Source organism: Myxine glutinosa, chromosome 7 (genome assembly GCF_964187855.1).
Source record: "Myxine glutinosa chromosome 7, kmMyxGlut1.1, whole genome shotgun sequence".
Lineage (NCBI taxonomy): Eukaryota > Metazoa > Chordata > Myxini > Myxiniformes > Myxinidae > Myxine > Myxine glutinosa.
This window is the reverse complement of record NC_136267.1, coordinates 108,334,156-108,350,793: the sequence shown is the minus strand read 5'-3', so window position 1 is coordinate 108,350,793 and position 16,638 is coordinate 108,334,156. Positions and strand designations below refer to the sequence as shown.

The 16,638-nt window shown below is 44.1% G+C and overlaps 1 protein-coding gene across 2 annotated transcripts in view; it reads left to right on the top strand.

Annotated features, from left to right (window-relative positions):
* Positions 1 to 12,153, top strand: part of CYTIP (cytohesin 1 interacting protein) — a 91,580-nt gene extending 79,427 nt beyond the window's left edge. Inside the window, exons 8-9 of one of the 2 annotated variants that reach the window (XM_068097540.2) lie at positions 10,875 to 11,012; positions 11,115 to 12,153. In XM_068097540.2, the coding sequence (XP_067953641.1) occupies positions 10,875 to 11,012; positions 11,115 to 11,293 (317 nt within the window). In that variant the 3' untranslated portion in view covers positions 11,294 to 12,153. Of the gene's footprint in view, positions 1 to 10,874 lie in introns of both variants that reach the window. The other variant, XM_068097539.2, reaches the window with a different exon arrangement.
* Positions 12,154 to 16,638: the final 4,485 nt, after the last annotated feature.

Below are 16,638 nucleotides of genomic sequence, written 5' to 3'. Positions count from 1 at the left end.
TCCCTATATTAACATACCTATTCCCCCCAAAATCCCCATCATTTAATTTTGTTCCAACGAAGAGTTAACACACGAAACGCCAGCTTCTTGTTATGCTTCTTCGTCAGCATATTGCTTTCCACGGCGGTTTACATAATTAGATAAACGTTCTGTTTATTCCATCCATTGGCCAAAGCCAAGTTGTGATTGTTTCTGTGGCTATGTATCGATCGTAGAGCTATCTAGAAAGGGGTGGAATGTGAAATTTGCCCACTGTATCGGTACACAATGGGTTACTTGTTTGGAAAGCACCATGTGATATTTAAACTTATTCAGAGAATGTTAGCAATTGGGACACCGGTTTAACACCACAATTTGGAAGAATCGGTTGTTCAGTTTGAATGGACTAACTTTTCCAATAAACTACATTTCCATCAAACACAGGTTTAATGAGCAACTAGCGGTGCCTACACATCGCTTCTCTGATGAACCAATTGGTTGGGGTAGGGAGAGGAGAGGAGGAAGGGAAAGGGGGGAAGAGGGAGAGGGTTGGTGGGAGGGGGAGGGGTGGTTGGGAGGGGATAAAGGAGGACAAATTTACCCGTGAAGAGTGCTTTAACCTCAGCGTTGTCCAGGTAAAAAAGGAAATTGTAATAATCTCTGCAACCACCATCAGGTGTCGCTACATGCTACACATTTACACAAATCATTTACACCCCTCCCAACCCCCACACCCCCACGTGAGGCTGTGGCCACAAAGCCTATGTTACCTCCAACACAACAATGTAGTTGTTTCCCCAGTTTGGTGTTTGTAACTTAAAAGATGTGGCCGTGCATAATGTTACATATTTATGTGAATGTATGTGAATTACCATTCAGGTCTTTGCTTATCCATGCGTAGTTGATTAAGGTTTGTTGTGGTTGGAGGGTCAGGAGCCCTTCTGAAAAAGTGTCCGGAAACGGAGGTGACCGGAAACGGAAGAAGAAAAGACACGAGGAAGAAAAGGGACGAGTATTATTCTTCCTCGCCCCGCTCCGACGAAAGGTGGGATCGACCTTGCGCTGCGTGGAAAAGCGGCGTTCCGAAGCCCGTCTGGCGCGAGGAATTACCGGGACGTGTACCTGCCCGGTGGAGACGTCAAGTTGACGTGGGGCCGTGCATCGACCCCGCGTCTGGCACTGTTCGCGGCACCGTCTAAACAGACGCGTGCGGGTCGCACGTTGGGGCCTAACGCGCCTTGCAAGCGGCGTGGGGCTTTTGGCTTGCTCTACCGTAACCGCTTCGCGTGGCCACGAGGTGCTGCAGCCACGGTGCCTGGTACGATACCTGCCCGGTGGATAAACGTCCACCCGGGGTTCGTTCAACCGCCCGAGTGCGGCGACGCCGACCAGTATCTAAGTCAGGAGGGGCCCAGAGACATTGTGAGGAGCAGAGACCAAAAGGGGGTCGTGAGTACCGAAGTGAACACACATATATAAGATGGCCATCTTAATCATATAGGGGATTGATTGTGGATTAGGAATTGTGGATGGTGGTTTGCTATTGATTGCTCGGGGAAAATCTCCGTGGTTGTATCATTGAAATTGTATGGTGTCATTACCATTGAAATATATCCTGGAACATCAGTTTTCTCTTGGGTGGAATTCATATGGATTGCTTGGCGAAAGCGCCTATATAATACAACTTTCTGGCGAAGTTCCTCTCACGGTCCGGGGGTCACCGAGACCAGGTATTCACCGAGGGGACCACGTAACAGAATTGGGGGCTCGTCCAAATTACGATTTGCAGATTCGCAATTGGGTCTACGTCCGGGATCTAAAATTGTATAAAATAATAAAATAATATTTTTATTAATTAAAATTTATTAATTAAGTATTAATTGGAAAATTTTTGGGGAAATTGGGGTAAAGTCTTGGGTGAAGGTTAACAGGTGTTAACGATAGTCACCATGGCGTTTGTGGCACAGAACTTTGCGGTAACACCGAGTGAGGCACAGTTCCGAGCGTTACTAAAGTCGGACCTCTTGAAATTGGCCAAACATTTTAACTTGGAGGTCCGAACTAATTTGAGGAAGGCAGAGTTGCAGGCCACGGTGATACAATCTATGGTGGGATTAGGAACATGGGACGAGTTAGCCTGGGAGTGGCTACCCGAAGAACCAGAAGACGTTGAGCTCCGGAAACTGGAGTTGCAATTACGGAGCCAGGAACGGATCAAAGAAGAAGAAAGGAAAGCAGAAAAGGAAAGAGCAGAAGAAGAAAGGAAAGCAGAAAAGGAAAGAGCAGAGAAGAGAAACAAGCAGAGGAAAGGAGAGTGGAACGAGAACTCCAGGAAAGGTTAGAAGGGAGAAAAGCAGAGGAGAGGAGAGCTGCAAGGGAACTCGAAGCAGAGGAGAGAAAAGCGGAAAGGGAATTAAAGGAACGTGACATGGAGCTTCAGCAAGAAATCAAATTCAAGGAGCTGGAGTTAATGAGAGAACGGGGAGAGGTACCACCCTTGCTGATGGGGTCGACACCTAACCAGAAAACCTGGGATGTGGGCAGACATGTGAGGCTGGTTCCACCGTTCAGTGAAAAGGAAGTCGCGAAATTTTTTCCACACTTTGAGAAAGTGGCTCGACAATTAAACTGGCCGGAGGAGGCCTGGACCATACTCGTGCAAAGTGTGCTGGTGGGGAAAGCTCAGGAAATTTATTCGGCGCTACCAATGGACCAATGTGCAGATTATGAGGTACTGAAGAAGCACATCCTCAAAGCCTATGAGTTGGTTCCTGAAGCTTACAGGCAAAAATTCAGGAATGCCAGGAAGAGGGAGAGTGAGACCCATGTGGAGTTTGCCAGAGTGAAAGAAAACATGTTTGATCGGTGGTGTGAGTCAAAAGGAGTCGGGAAAGACTTCGAAACATTGCGTGACTTGATCCTGGTGGAGGAATTCCAGCAGTGTGTCCACGAGGACATCAAAGTGTACCTGCAGGAAAAGAAAGTACCAAAGTTGTGGGACGCAGCCACCATGGCGGATGATTATGCCTTAACCCACCGAATAGGGGTCCACAAACCTAACTCCTCGCCTAGACTTCAGCAGGGGAGTTATGGAACACCCGGTGCGGAGAACGACCTTACATGGCGGCGGCCTCGAGATGATTATGGGGACAACTATGATACCCCACCTGTTCGAAATCAGAGGGATGCGGGCCCAAGACAAACTTATAGTTCGGGGGGCCCGAGGCAGACCACGAGTTTTTCCTCCGGGCCTACTTGCGCTTTTTGCAAGAAACCTGGACACTTGATGTCCAGTTGTTACCGCATGAACAGGGAAGACCCAGAGCGGAGTCCGACTATTATGACTCCAAATGCAATGGCCATTGTGAGAAATCGCCATCAAAAGGGTTACCAACCATTTATTTCAGAGGGGTTTGTGTCACGGGATGGAGCCTCGACTAACCGGAGACCGGTTAGGATATTGAGGGACACAGGGGCACATCAATCTTTAATGCTTGAAGGCATTTTGCCATGGTCCGAGGAGACGGCAACGGGGAATAGTGTTCGTTTACAGGGGATCGGGGGCGGTGTTAGTGCTCCACTTCATGTCATCCATTTGGAGTCCGATTTGGTGTCAGGACCGGTCACCGTCGGTTTACAAGCCACGCTTCCTGTAGAGGGTGTCTCTGTGGTTATCGGGAATGATTTGGCCGGGGGTCAAGTTTATGGTAACCTGAGGGTGGGTAAAGAGCCCAGCAGGGAAAATAACACCACACCAGCTCGGGATGGCGACAAAAGTGCCAAGTTATTTGTAGGGGGACTGAACTTCAAAACAGAGGAAGAAGTTCTGACCTCTGTCTTCAACAGATATGGGCCGCTGGTGGAAGTGCGGTTGGTAAGAGACAGGGAAACGCAACAGTCAAGAGGGTTCGGCTTTGTCACGTTTGCCAGCACAAAAGACGCCAGAGAGGCAGAGAAGAATTGGAATGGCAAGGATTTGGAGGGTCGGACCATAACAGTAGGGAAGGCATTTCGTAGGCGTCGAGAGGTCTACAGGAGAGGACAACTGGGCGGTAGTTTTGGTGGTGGCCGCAATCAATATTATTATGGAGGCTCCCTGAGTTACAGCAGCTCCCGAAGGAAGGATTGTCAAAGTAGTGGCCGAGAAGGAGACCGCTATTCATGGGACTACAGGGACAAGTGGTCCCACCATAATTATTAGGGAAGTTCTGAGAAGTTGAAGCACTGAATGCGGCGGAGCCGCCGAGCCAAGATTCCTACACGGATTAACCGTGAACGCCGTTCCTAAAGGCGTCCATGTAGTGAACTTTCATGCACGGACTAACCGTGAACTCCACGTTCCTCAAGGCGCCCATGTAGAGAACTTTCCTGCACGGACTAACCGTGAACTCCACGTTCCTAAAGGCATCCATGTAGTGAATACTCGGCTTGGCCTCCCGGAAAAAGTGCTATCGAGTGGCTTAACTTTGTATCTTTGATCAACCCCTTAACCTTCATTCACAAGAAACTGACGGTCAAAGTCAGAGGGTCATGAGATGGAGTTTGATTTGGCAGGGACAATGTCGTTGCTGGTGCTTAGCCCAGAGTGAGTAATCTGGAGGGGTGGTGGTGAAATTTTGGTTGCTTTATTTTTAAGTGATAACTGTGTCCGGGGGGAACTGATAATGTGGGGGGGTTGAGTTATCTGGTTTGTTTCTCCAAAATGGCCGGCAAAGAAAGTTTTCGCTGGGTTCAAACTTTCTTTCTTGAAGGGGGGGAGTGTTACATATTTATGTGAATGTATGTGAATTACCATTCAGGTCTTTGCTTATCCATGCGTAGTTGATTAAGGTTTGTTGTGGTTGGAGGGTCAGGAGCCCTTCTGAAAAAGTGTCCGGAAACGGAAGTGAGACCGGAAATGGAAGAAGAAAAGACACGAGGAAGAAAAGGGACGAGTATTATTCTTCCTCGCCCCGCTCCGACGAAAGGTGGGATCGACCTTGCGCTGCGTGGAAAAGCGGCGTTCCGAAGCCCGTCTGGCGCGAGGAATTACCGGGACGTGTACCTGCCCGGTGGAGACGTCAAGTTGACGTGGGGCCGTGCATCGACCCCGCGTCTGGCACTGTTCGCGGCACCGTCTAAACAGACGCGTGCGGGTCGCACGTTGGGGCCTAACGCGCCTTGCAAGCGGCATGGGGCTTTTGGCTTGCTCTACCGTAACCGCTTCGCGTGGCCACGAGGTGCTGCAGCCACGGTGCCTGGTACGATACCTGCCCGGTGGAAAAACGTCCACCCGGGGTTCGTTCAACCGCCCGAGTGCGGCGACGCCGACCAGTATCTAAGTCAGGAGGGGCCCAGAGACATTGTGAGGAGCAGAGACCAAAAGGGGGTCGTGAGTACCGAAGTGAACACACATATATAAGATGGCCATCTTAATCATATAGGGGATTGATTGTGGATTAGGAATTGTGGATGGTGGTTTGCTATTGATTGCTCGGGGAAAATCTCCGTGGTTGTATCATTGAAATTGTATGGTGTCATTACCATTGAAATATATCCTGGAACATCAGTTTTCTCTTGGGTGGAATTCATATGGATTGCGTGGCGAAAGCGCCTATATAATACAACTTTCTGGCGAAGTTCCTCTCACGGTCCGGGGGTCACCGAGACCAGGTATTCACCGAGGGGACCACGTAACAATAAGCAAAGAAAGAAAGACAGACAGACAGCCACCGAGAGAGAGGAAGAGAGACAATGGTGTGTGTGTGTGTGTGTGTGTGTGTGTGTGTGTGTGTGTGTGTGTGTGTGTGTGTGTGTGTGTGTGTGTGTGTTTGTTTGTGTGTGTGTGTGTGGTGTGTATACTAGGGTGGCCCAAAAAAATGAAAGTTGAAAATATCTTTCTCCACAAGGCTCTCCGTGTTCCATATCAAGATGTAAGAACTCATTCCAAAAATTGGACAGATCGTACAATATTTAGAGGTCGCGACCAGTCCCTATATTTTAAGTATTTGAAACAAAAATACAATATCAATGTTTATTTCAAAAACACAAAGTTAACCACACAGGACACATGTTATACAAATGTATATTATAACATGCATGTAATAGCAGTTAATACGACTGAACAAAGTCGTTTCATATAAACAAACAACGTCACACCAGTTACTCTTTCTTTATCAAAGACAACCTTGGCGGAACTGGAAATATTTTTTGGTGGCTGGTGACAGGTCGTAGTAGGTATTGTTTTTGGCTCTTTACGTTTACGTAAAATTTACGTAAAATTAGTGAAATTACGGAATTTAGAGATTAGATTTACTTTGACGTCGCGACCTTTAAATATTGGCCGATCTTCCGGATTTTTTACATGTGCGCTTCTTTTGTGATATCGAACAGAAAGAGCCTTGTGGAGAATAGGAATTCAAACTTTTTTTTTTCAGTTCATTTTTGGGCCACCCTAATATATACATACATACATATACATACATATACAATGTGTATAATATATACACATACATACATACATACATACAGTGCATTCAGAAAGTATTCAGACCCCTTCACTTTTTTTACATTTTGTTATGTTGCAGCCTTATGCTGAAATTGTTTAAATTCACTTTCCCTCATCAATCTACACTCAATACCCCATAATGACAAAGAGAAAACAGGATTTTAGAAAGTTTTGCAAATTTATTAAAAAGAAAAAACTTAAATATCACATTGACATAAGTATTCAGACCCTTTGCTATGACACTTGAAATTTATCTCAGGTGACTCCCATTTCTTTTGATCATCTTCGAGATGTTTCTACACCTTGATTGGAATCCACCTGTGGTAAATTCAATTGATTGGACATGATTTGGAAAGGCACACACCTGTCTATATAAGGTCTCAGCTGACAATGCATATCAGAGCAAAAACCAACCATGATGTCGAAGGAACTGCCTGCAGAGTTCAGACAGGATTGTGTCGAGGCACAGATCTGGGGAAGCCTACAAAAAAAAATTATGCTGCATTGAAGGTTCCCAAGAGCACAGTGGCCTCCATAATTCTTAAATGGAAGAAGTTTAGAACAACCAGGACTCTTCCTAGAGCTGGCCGCCCGGCCAAACTGAGCAATCGGGGGAGAAGGGCCTTGGTAAGAGAGGTGACCAAGAACCCGATGGTCACTCTGGCTGAGCTCCAGAGATCCTGTGTGGAGATGGGAGAAACTTCCAGAAGGACAACCATCACTGCAACACTCCACCGATCTGGGCTTTATGGCAGAGTGGCCAGACGGAGGCCCCTCCTCAGTGAAAGACACATGAAAGCCCACAGAATCTTGTTTCTCACAGTCTGAGAGTCCTTTAGGTGCTTTTTTGCAAACTCCATGCGCACGCGAAACCACAGCATCCACTCGCAACGAGAACTAGAACTAGAACGAGAAAGAGAAAAAGATGGTGAGATGCATATTTTTGCCTTCTCCCGAATGTTGCACGCTCACCTCACACTCTCTGTCCAATCACCGAGCGCTACTCAATCACGAAGGCTGGGCGTGGCCTCCCCGTTACAATACATCGGGGTGTGGAGGGTAGGGGGGGAGTGGAGTCTAATCTCTTCTTGGGAATGTTCGGATGATGTTGAAGGCCGTGAGGTGGGGCTTGCGTGCCGATCGGCAAATGGTCTGGGTGTTGGTTAGTCCTGGCGGCGTTGTGAGCGAATGAGTCAATTTACAGTGCGATCGTTGTAGTTATTTTGGTGGCCAATTGTGATGCAATAACAACAAAGGGAAAAATCACAGAGCAATTACACACTGGGGTTTATCCTTAAGCCCTACCTAATTAGCATAGCTCCTCCCCTCATATGGAGACATATATACGATCTTACCCAGACAGTCGGCCTAACTTAATCTACATCTATGTGGGTTCTTCTTCTTCATGACACTCGGAGCATTCTACACCTACACGATTATATCTCGACTAAGGTATTTCATCCCTGCCCCCAAAACATAACTATATATATATATTTATATATATATATATATATATATATACTAATACTAGCTTGGCTCGGCTCGCTGCGCTCACCTCACCTCACCTCACCACGCGTCGTTACTGAGGAACGGGCTTATTTTAGCTGAGGATAATGACTGTACCTGAGTTGCTGTGTTGTCATTTTTTACACCAATCAAAATACAAACAATTATTTTGCACAAATATATTTGAAGTGTTTGTGATACTCCATTTTACAAGCAATTTAGGGTGAAAAAACAAACAAAAAAACCCTCAGCACATACATACAGGAGGGGTAGGAGCAGACTGGAAGTTTGGGACGATTACACCTCACCACCATGTAATTCAAAACCCTTCACCACCACGTAATTCGAAACACCTCACCACCACGTAATTATAAATACCTCACCACCACGCAATTCAAAATACCTCACCACCACGTAATTCAAAATACCTCACCACCACGTAATTATAAATACCTCACCACCACGCAATTCAAAATACCTCACCACCACGTAATTCAAAATACCTCACCACCACGCAATTCAAAATACCTCACCACCACGTAATTCGAAACACCTCACCACCACGTAATTATAAAAACCTCACCACCACGCAATTCAAAATACCTCACCACCACATAATTCAAAACACCTCACAACCACATAATTCAAAACACCTCACCTCCAAGTAATTCAAAACAACTCACCACCACCGAATTCAAAACACCTCACCATGACGTAATTCAAAACAACTCACCACCACGTTATTAAAAACACTTCACAACCACAGAAACAATAGTTTGAGGGAGTAAGTAGTTCAATGACAATACAGCAACAAAACAACAAAACAAAACAAACAACAAAACAACAATGATGCATTGATGCAACAATGATGCATGATGCAACAAATTTCAAATAAAACAACAACAAAAGGATGCCAGTATATTGATGGAGATCGGTTTGCCAATTGTATATAGTAATTTGTACATTTTGTGGCATTTCCTTGATCTTGTTTGAGTTTCTTCTCATTATTGAAGTAAGGAGAATCACCATGTTTCGTATTGAGTGAGTTGAAAAAAATGGGAATTTTTTTTACGGCGTAGCCCATAGGGCAAATCAGTCTAGAACAGTGTTTGTCTGTCCGTATGTATGTATGTATGTATGTTTGTCCCCTCAAACATATACCAATCAGAGCTGAGGATCTGGTCCCATGACAGGGTGATGTGATTGTCTGATGTCATTACGGCGGTACGACGGCTGACTCTCCACACTCCGGCATTTTGATTCCAATTTCGTTTAAGCTGGACATATCGGCGAACCTGTCATATATCACAATCGCCCTGGTCTACCTTTACGTTTTGCATTCAGTGTGTAACACAAACAAACCGATTATTAAAATGACCATCAAATATCGAAAGCATCGGCGTTACGGCTCTTCCAACAAAACGATACGTATCGTATAGGCCTGGACTTCATGCCTCACCTTCAGGCTGCTTTGGATAAATGAAGACCAGGTTTCTTAATACAGTAGTGTATCGTTTCAGTAGTATCGTTTTCGTAATAGTAATAATCATCTTACTATAATTCACCAAATGTCTGTCCATCTGTCTGTTCCCAGGTACCGCAAAAATGGCTTAACCGATCGCAACGATAATTTGGGTGGGTAATCCTGGGACCCCCTGGAGTAAAATGGGCTATATTGTTTTTCCAATTTTCCAATTTCTTCCAAACACCGATATGAACGAATTTCCAAACACCGATGAAAGCGAATAATATTTACCGATATGAACAGTGATGTGGCTTTTATTGAAATTCTACAATTACTGTTTAGATTTTGATGATTTGCGTGTGATATGAGTTAACGGATGTTTATATAAACCGTTTAAAATAAAAAAGCCTTCAATTTCTGATATTTTGCCTTTTCATTTGGGCCTCCAAATTGAAGCCCCGCCATAGGGCGGGTACCATTTCTCGTAATAATAAGAGTAAATATCACCATAACACTTTAATCCCAATGTCGTGAATACAAAGTTAATAGATTGAAGCGGTGTATGGTTCATGAATCAATGATAAGCGGTGTACGGTATTCACGACCGCGGAAGTAAGGAATTCGCCTCGGTTGTTTGATCGCATGTTATTAACCCAACCATTGTGGGGTATATAGATTACAGTAGATCTTCCCTCAGTTCTGTAAGTAAAACTTACCTCACAGATGTCGGGATTCCCCATAATTTCTTTGTTTAATGTTATATACAGCATGCTAATGCTGTTTATGACTGTTTGTCATATGACTGTTAATGACTGTTTAATAATATTTTGCAAGCTCGGCTACGCCGCTGTTAGACTTTCGGTCTTGTTTGGTTTATTATTGAGTTGATTGGGTCCACCCGGAGGGTGTAGAAGTGTTGCACTTATATTTGTGTAAGCAAGCAACTTTGCCCTGCTTATTTGCATTGTTACTGGTGCATGTTGAAGGTCCCATGGTGTCTTTTGATAAGAGTAATCAAGTTGTCATTGACATTGTTGAAGTTGCAAATTCCTGCATGTGCCAGCTCGAGCTTAATGTAAGGCTTGGCCAGCCGGTTCGTGAATTACTTGGGTCAAAAAGCATGCTCTATGAGCATCTGATGCTGTACTATCGGACATGTCATACATAGATGATGAGCAACCTTATTGGATAAATTGGATTTATATTGGCTGCATTTATAAATCCCATGACTTTGCTCTGAAGAAAGATGTGGTTATGCTTATGGTGAGAAGGATGCTAACTTGGTAAAGTTGTTCATGTTTTGTGATGCTGAGATACTCAGAATGGTAACAATTCTTCACAAATATGAGAAGTTTTCAATAGAAAATAGAAGTTTTCATTGAAGCTTTATTTTATTTTTGCATCATCTTTTTCTTTTTATCACACCATTTTCCATAGATTGTGCCGAGGATGAAGCTTTCGTTTCCGAAACATTGCGATTTCTTTCCAATCTGGAATCCCGACTCTCAAGGAAGAGCTATAATTCCTCGCTGTCAAAGAGTACAACCAGCTTGGTCTCCATGTGTGCTTCCATCAGTGAGGACCCTCTGAACGATTTATTTACCACCTCTGTTTACAACTCAGCTTTCGAACTTATTTCGAGGAATAAAAGTGATAGGATCGTTAATGGACTTTCAGGATCCCCAATGCGTGCCTGTCGAAGTGAGATCAACCTGAAACAGATGGATGAGGACCGGTTAAGCCTCCGTTTGAGTACATTGCCTCGTAAGGGCAAGAAAGGCACATTGCGCAAGAGTCTTCGCCGCTTCATTCCAGGTATCAGCAAAACTCTCGAAGAGGAACAGACTCCATTTTGATGTCAAATCATGATGCATTTTGGGCCAACATCAAACAATTTCAGCTTTCACAAGTATGTGTGGTTAATAGTTGAGCTTTGTTTTAAGAAGGGCTTTCCCTTAATTTTTTATTAAATCAATTTTTAATCCAATTATTTGACAATTCAGCAAATGTTAATTCTGTATTTTTTTTAAAAACAAATTCTGGTCCAGCAATAACTTTCAGGTGTAGATTATATGATGAAAGGTAGTATTTGAAGGACTACTGTACATTTCCTGGACGATTTTATTGATGTGAACAATTTTATATTCTGAGTACATTTATGAAGCTACAATTTTGCATTTAATAACATTGTGAAAGCTTTGCCTTGATTATTATTGAATAATCAAATTTAAAAATAACCAGAAGTAATGTGATATTTAATACCCAACAGCAAATACTAACATATTGGACACCCAGAATAGCAACCCTCCAATGCATGCCATGCTCATTGTTGCCACACCTTGCCAAATAAATGTCAGGTTGACAGTTTATACTTGGATTGGGAGTCGATCTCAGACCAGATCCCCAGATATCTCACAGGTGAGTATGCAACATCTGAGCTACCTGTCAGCCGATGTTGGATAAGTAATGGTGTTATTATGTAAGCCATTACCTACTATTGTAGCCTTTAATGTGACATTAATATGGAGTTATCATTATTTGTTGTTTTCATTGTGCTTAAAAGAAGCAAAGTATTAAATGATGAAGGAAGACATTCCATATTGTTCCACGCACTTTTAAAAATCGTTTCTATTTGGAATGTTTATTTTATATTTTAATTTTTCCTTTTGAAAGCAATTGTGATGGAAATAAAGTTTAATTAAAAAAACAGCATTAATTTTGATGTCATTAACAATTTAATAATAACCAGCAAATTCTGTGGAGTTCAAATGGATGTATTTTGACCAATGACAGGAAACTGTTGTGCTTGTTCTGTGTGTTATTTGCACTTTTTAGCTATTTGTACAATATTAAAAAGATAGTTTTTCATGTTGTCACTCCCAACAAGCACACTGTCATTGACGCAACATTGCAAGAGTTGGAACGGTTGGATGGAACGTTGGGCCAACATCAGTATGCTTGCTCGGTTGGTGCCAATGTGTTTCTGCTAACAGTTGATGCAAGAGTATAAACCCAGCTTGTGGTTATGAAGCTTATCACGTCTGCACATTGCCTTTCTGGCAAACAACCGCAAGCGGATGATCTTGGAAGAACAAATGTGACTCACTTCTTGGTACAGCATTGCAAACGTTGCTCCAAAAGTATCCAAGTGTGAAACTTGGACAAAGTAAATAATAAATGCTGCTCGGGTTATCTTTATTTGCTAACTGAAAGGCATTGTTACCTAATCCTTTATTCTTTACCAATACGTCAAATTAATCAATTACTAGCTGGATCGGCTCACTACACTCACCTCCCCACAAGTTGCTACTGAGGCACAGGCTTGTATTAAGAGGATAATGACTGTACGTGAGTTTCTGTGTTGTCATGATTTACACCAATCTTAATACAAACATTCTTTTTGTACAAATTTATTTGTGATCCAAAAAGGTCCATGTGGTGTAATGCTCTAAATTGTCAAGGGTCTAATCTGTCTGAAGGGTGTAAGGGGTCTAAATGGTGTTAATGTCTAAGGGGTTGAAAAGGACCCTAAAGGATGTAAAGATCTAAAGGTTCTGGGGGTCTAAAGGGTATAAAGGGTGAAGGGATCTAAGGTTGTCTAAAATAACGAAAGGGTCTTAAAGGTAAAAGTGCTCTTAAAGGTCTTTCAGGGTCTTTTCAGTCTTCGGGGGATTTCGGGTATTGGGATCTTTTTTTTTTTTTGCTTGTTTTTTTGTATACAAGATTGCGGCCCGTGTAAGAGCTAACATTAATCACACAAAAAAACACGGACACACAAAACATACAATAAAGGGAGCGGGAGACAAGATGGGGAGACAGAGGGAAGGACACAAGTACAACAGCAGAGAACAGGGACATCAGGAGATCTGTGGGAAGGAGAGGGCTTGGAGGGCGGGCATAGGAAAGGGGGAGGGGGGTGTGGGAGAAATATAAAACACATGGACACTGCTAGGACTTCCAGGAAAGAAGTCGGTATTTCAAAAAATTGGATCTGGGGTGAATTAACTGGGGTAGAAAAGATCAAGGTTTTGGATGGGGGAAGATAACAGCTTCCCCCAACAGATGGGGGAAGAAGGTGGTGAACAGCTGTTTTAAAGACCTGGAGGGAGGAGTGGGATTGAAGAGAGTGAGGGAGTTTGTTCCAGAGGCGTGAGTAAAGAGGAATGAAAGTGAAGGTGAGCAGAGAGTCTTGGTTTTGGCAGTTTCACCAGAAGAGGGTTGCTGGCAGATCTTGTGCGACCTGTAGGAATATTTGGGAGACAGAGCACAGATAGAGCTTGGGGATCAAGGCCGGAAAGGAGTCGGTAGAAGACGGAAAGACCACCTACCTGCCTGCGGTGAGAGAGTGAAAAGCCCTCACACTCAGCTTCAATGCGGGAGATTCCAATGATTCTGAAAGCTTTGGTTTCAACAGCATGAAGACGAGCTAGGTGTGAGGCAGGAGCACCAGCCCAGAGGGGAGAGCAGTATTCCATAGAGCTGCGGAAGAAAGCCTTGTATGTGGTGAGGAGCTCAGGTGTGCCAAGGAAGGACTTCGCACGACGGAGGATGCCCAGTCGGCGACAGGCTTTGGAGGCCAGCTTGGAAATGTGGTTTTCCCAAGAAAGATCATGGCAGACAGTGAGACCCAAAAGCTTGAGTGACAGAACTTCTTGGAGAGGATTATTCAGAAAGTGGATGGGAGAGTTGTCCTGTCGGTTTTTTCGGAGAGACATAGTAAGAGTGTGAGATTTGTCAGGATTGAAAGACATGTTCCACTTGTTTGACCAGTTTGTGATTTTGTCCAGGTCTGCAGAGAGTGAGGAGGCTGCTGCCTGCCAATCTGAGGGATGAGGAATGGAGCGGCAGAGAGTGGAGTCATCAGCAAAGAGATAGAGAGGATTTTCAAGAGAGTCGGAGAGATCATTGATGAAGACCAGAAAAAGCACATGGCCCAGAAGACTGCCTTGGGGGACTCCAGCCTGAACAGCAAGGGGAGATGAGAGAAACCTATTCAGGGCCACACGTTGACTACGACCAGAGAGTTAATTATAAAATAATTTTAATTATAAAATTAAAAAATGAAAAAAATTCATTAATTTTTTTTAAATTTTACAAAGATTAAAAAAATTAAGAAGAGGAAGTAAAATAGAAAGTCCAGAAGTGTGAAAGTAGAATACCCAGGATAAAATAAGCTTTCTTCGGCACGCGTGGTCAGTCTTGAGAGAATGAGGAATGTTTTCCAGCCAAGGCTGTGGGAGTTAGGCCAGACAAACAAACTCAAATTCAAAATTGCACACCAAGAATGTATGGATGAGTCAAGGGAATGTGTTCAAAACACATATACTAACACAGCGATGAAACAATAACAGAAATACAGGACAGATCTGAAACAGAGTTCTTAGTTTTGTTGAGCTTCATCAAAGAGTTAAAAAGCCAACGTGCTCAGCAAGCACAGACTCGGAATCGTTTTGTTCAAGGTTTCCTGGCCATTTGAAGTAGGCTAGCTCCTGTTGACAGCGCTTTTCTTTGGCTGAAGTTTTAATAAATGCAGATGAGGCTGGCGGCAATGCTCCAAAGTGTACTTTATACAGTTATAGGCGTGGGCTGGTACAAGGTACATATGGGTAGGCAGAGGGGGGCTTCATCTCAGCCATAATGGAGTATGTCATGAAAAGATGATCCCTCATAGGTAAATTTATTATGAACCATTTACTTTGTATTCAGTGTATTAGTGCAACTGTAAACCCTTTTTTTGTTTATGCCCTGCCCAACGCTTTGCACTCAATAGAATATGCCATTGTCACTTTGATAGTGGAACATTCCAGGCTGATGACGTTAACCATGGTCATAAAATTCCACGTGCTCTTGAGATTTATAGGATCAATGGCATCCATTCATCTACGTAAGATGGTGGATATGCAGAACTTCTTGGTGAGGTCAGTCATGTGTGTTAAACTAACCTTGGTGACTGTACAAGCCAATTTGGGAGTGACAGAGTCGTGTGTGTGTGTGTGTGTGTGTGTGTGTGTGTGTGTGTGTGTGTGTGTGTGTGTGTGTGTGTGTGTGTGTGTGTGTGTGTGGCTGCATGGCTGCATAGCCTGGCATGGTTCGGGGGCTCAGACTTGCCCAGTATCCGAGCCCCCCTCGACCTCGCAGGCTACATCCAGAGGAAAGACGGAAGTCCCTACGTGTCTGGAGCCTGCCTGGTTGTAGAAGGTGCCGGAGGTGCTTGCTTAAAGGGATCACCATCCGCCTAATGGGGCTACACTCCACCATAACGTTTCTGTCGGGGGTGAGGCTACCTTAGCTTTCGACTCACCAGAGCCTGACCCACAAGGCAGTGAAAGCTATTTAACCCATAGCTGGGACCTGGTTGATGGGATGCCAGAGCATATCCACATGCTGGTGGGCCAGCACTTCACATCTCTGGGGGCCGAGGTTCCTCTGAGATCCACTGTAGATTATCCTAGGTCCACAAGATGCCTAGTTACCATGTGTCGCCACGAGGAGGCACTACAGGAGTCTTGGTGATACAGAATGTGTACTGCCAGGAGAGACTTGTGCACCCGGCTCTCTCTTTTCTGTGTGCTCGTCAGCGGTAGTGGATCGAGACCATAGACCTAAACCCATCCATCACCCTGTGGCAAACCACCAACAAACAAACCACCGATATATAGGATATTCCCATATTAGCCCCTGTTGGACTTAGTCTGAATCGGGCGCTTATGGATTGGGTTTCGTCTGTCTGTTCGTCTGTCTGTGCGTGTGTCCGCAACCATATCTCGGACATATATGGACCGCTTTGTTCTACTTCGCCATAAAGACATTCATGTTGGTATACATATGCACAGCATTTTGTTTCATGATGCGATCACAGATGGCTGACTGGCAGACATTTTAGGTGTAAAAACAACAACCCGATGTTGAACTCGTCCTCGACCATTTCTCAGACAAGCATTCATTGATCTTGTTAAAACTTGGCACACAGATAGTGAATGATGGATTACATATACGCATGTCATTTTTTTTCCGAGATCAGATCCAAGATGGCCGAGTGGCGGCCATTTCATTAGTTAGATTGTCCCCAACCATTTATTGGACATGCATGGTCTGATTTTGTTCAAAAGTGGCACAAAGACAACACATGAGTATACATATGCAGAAGATTTTGTTTTGTCATCCGACCAAAGATGGCCGACTGGCAGATGTTAACACCGTA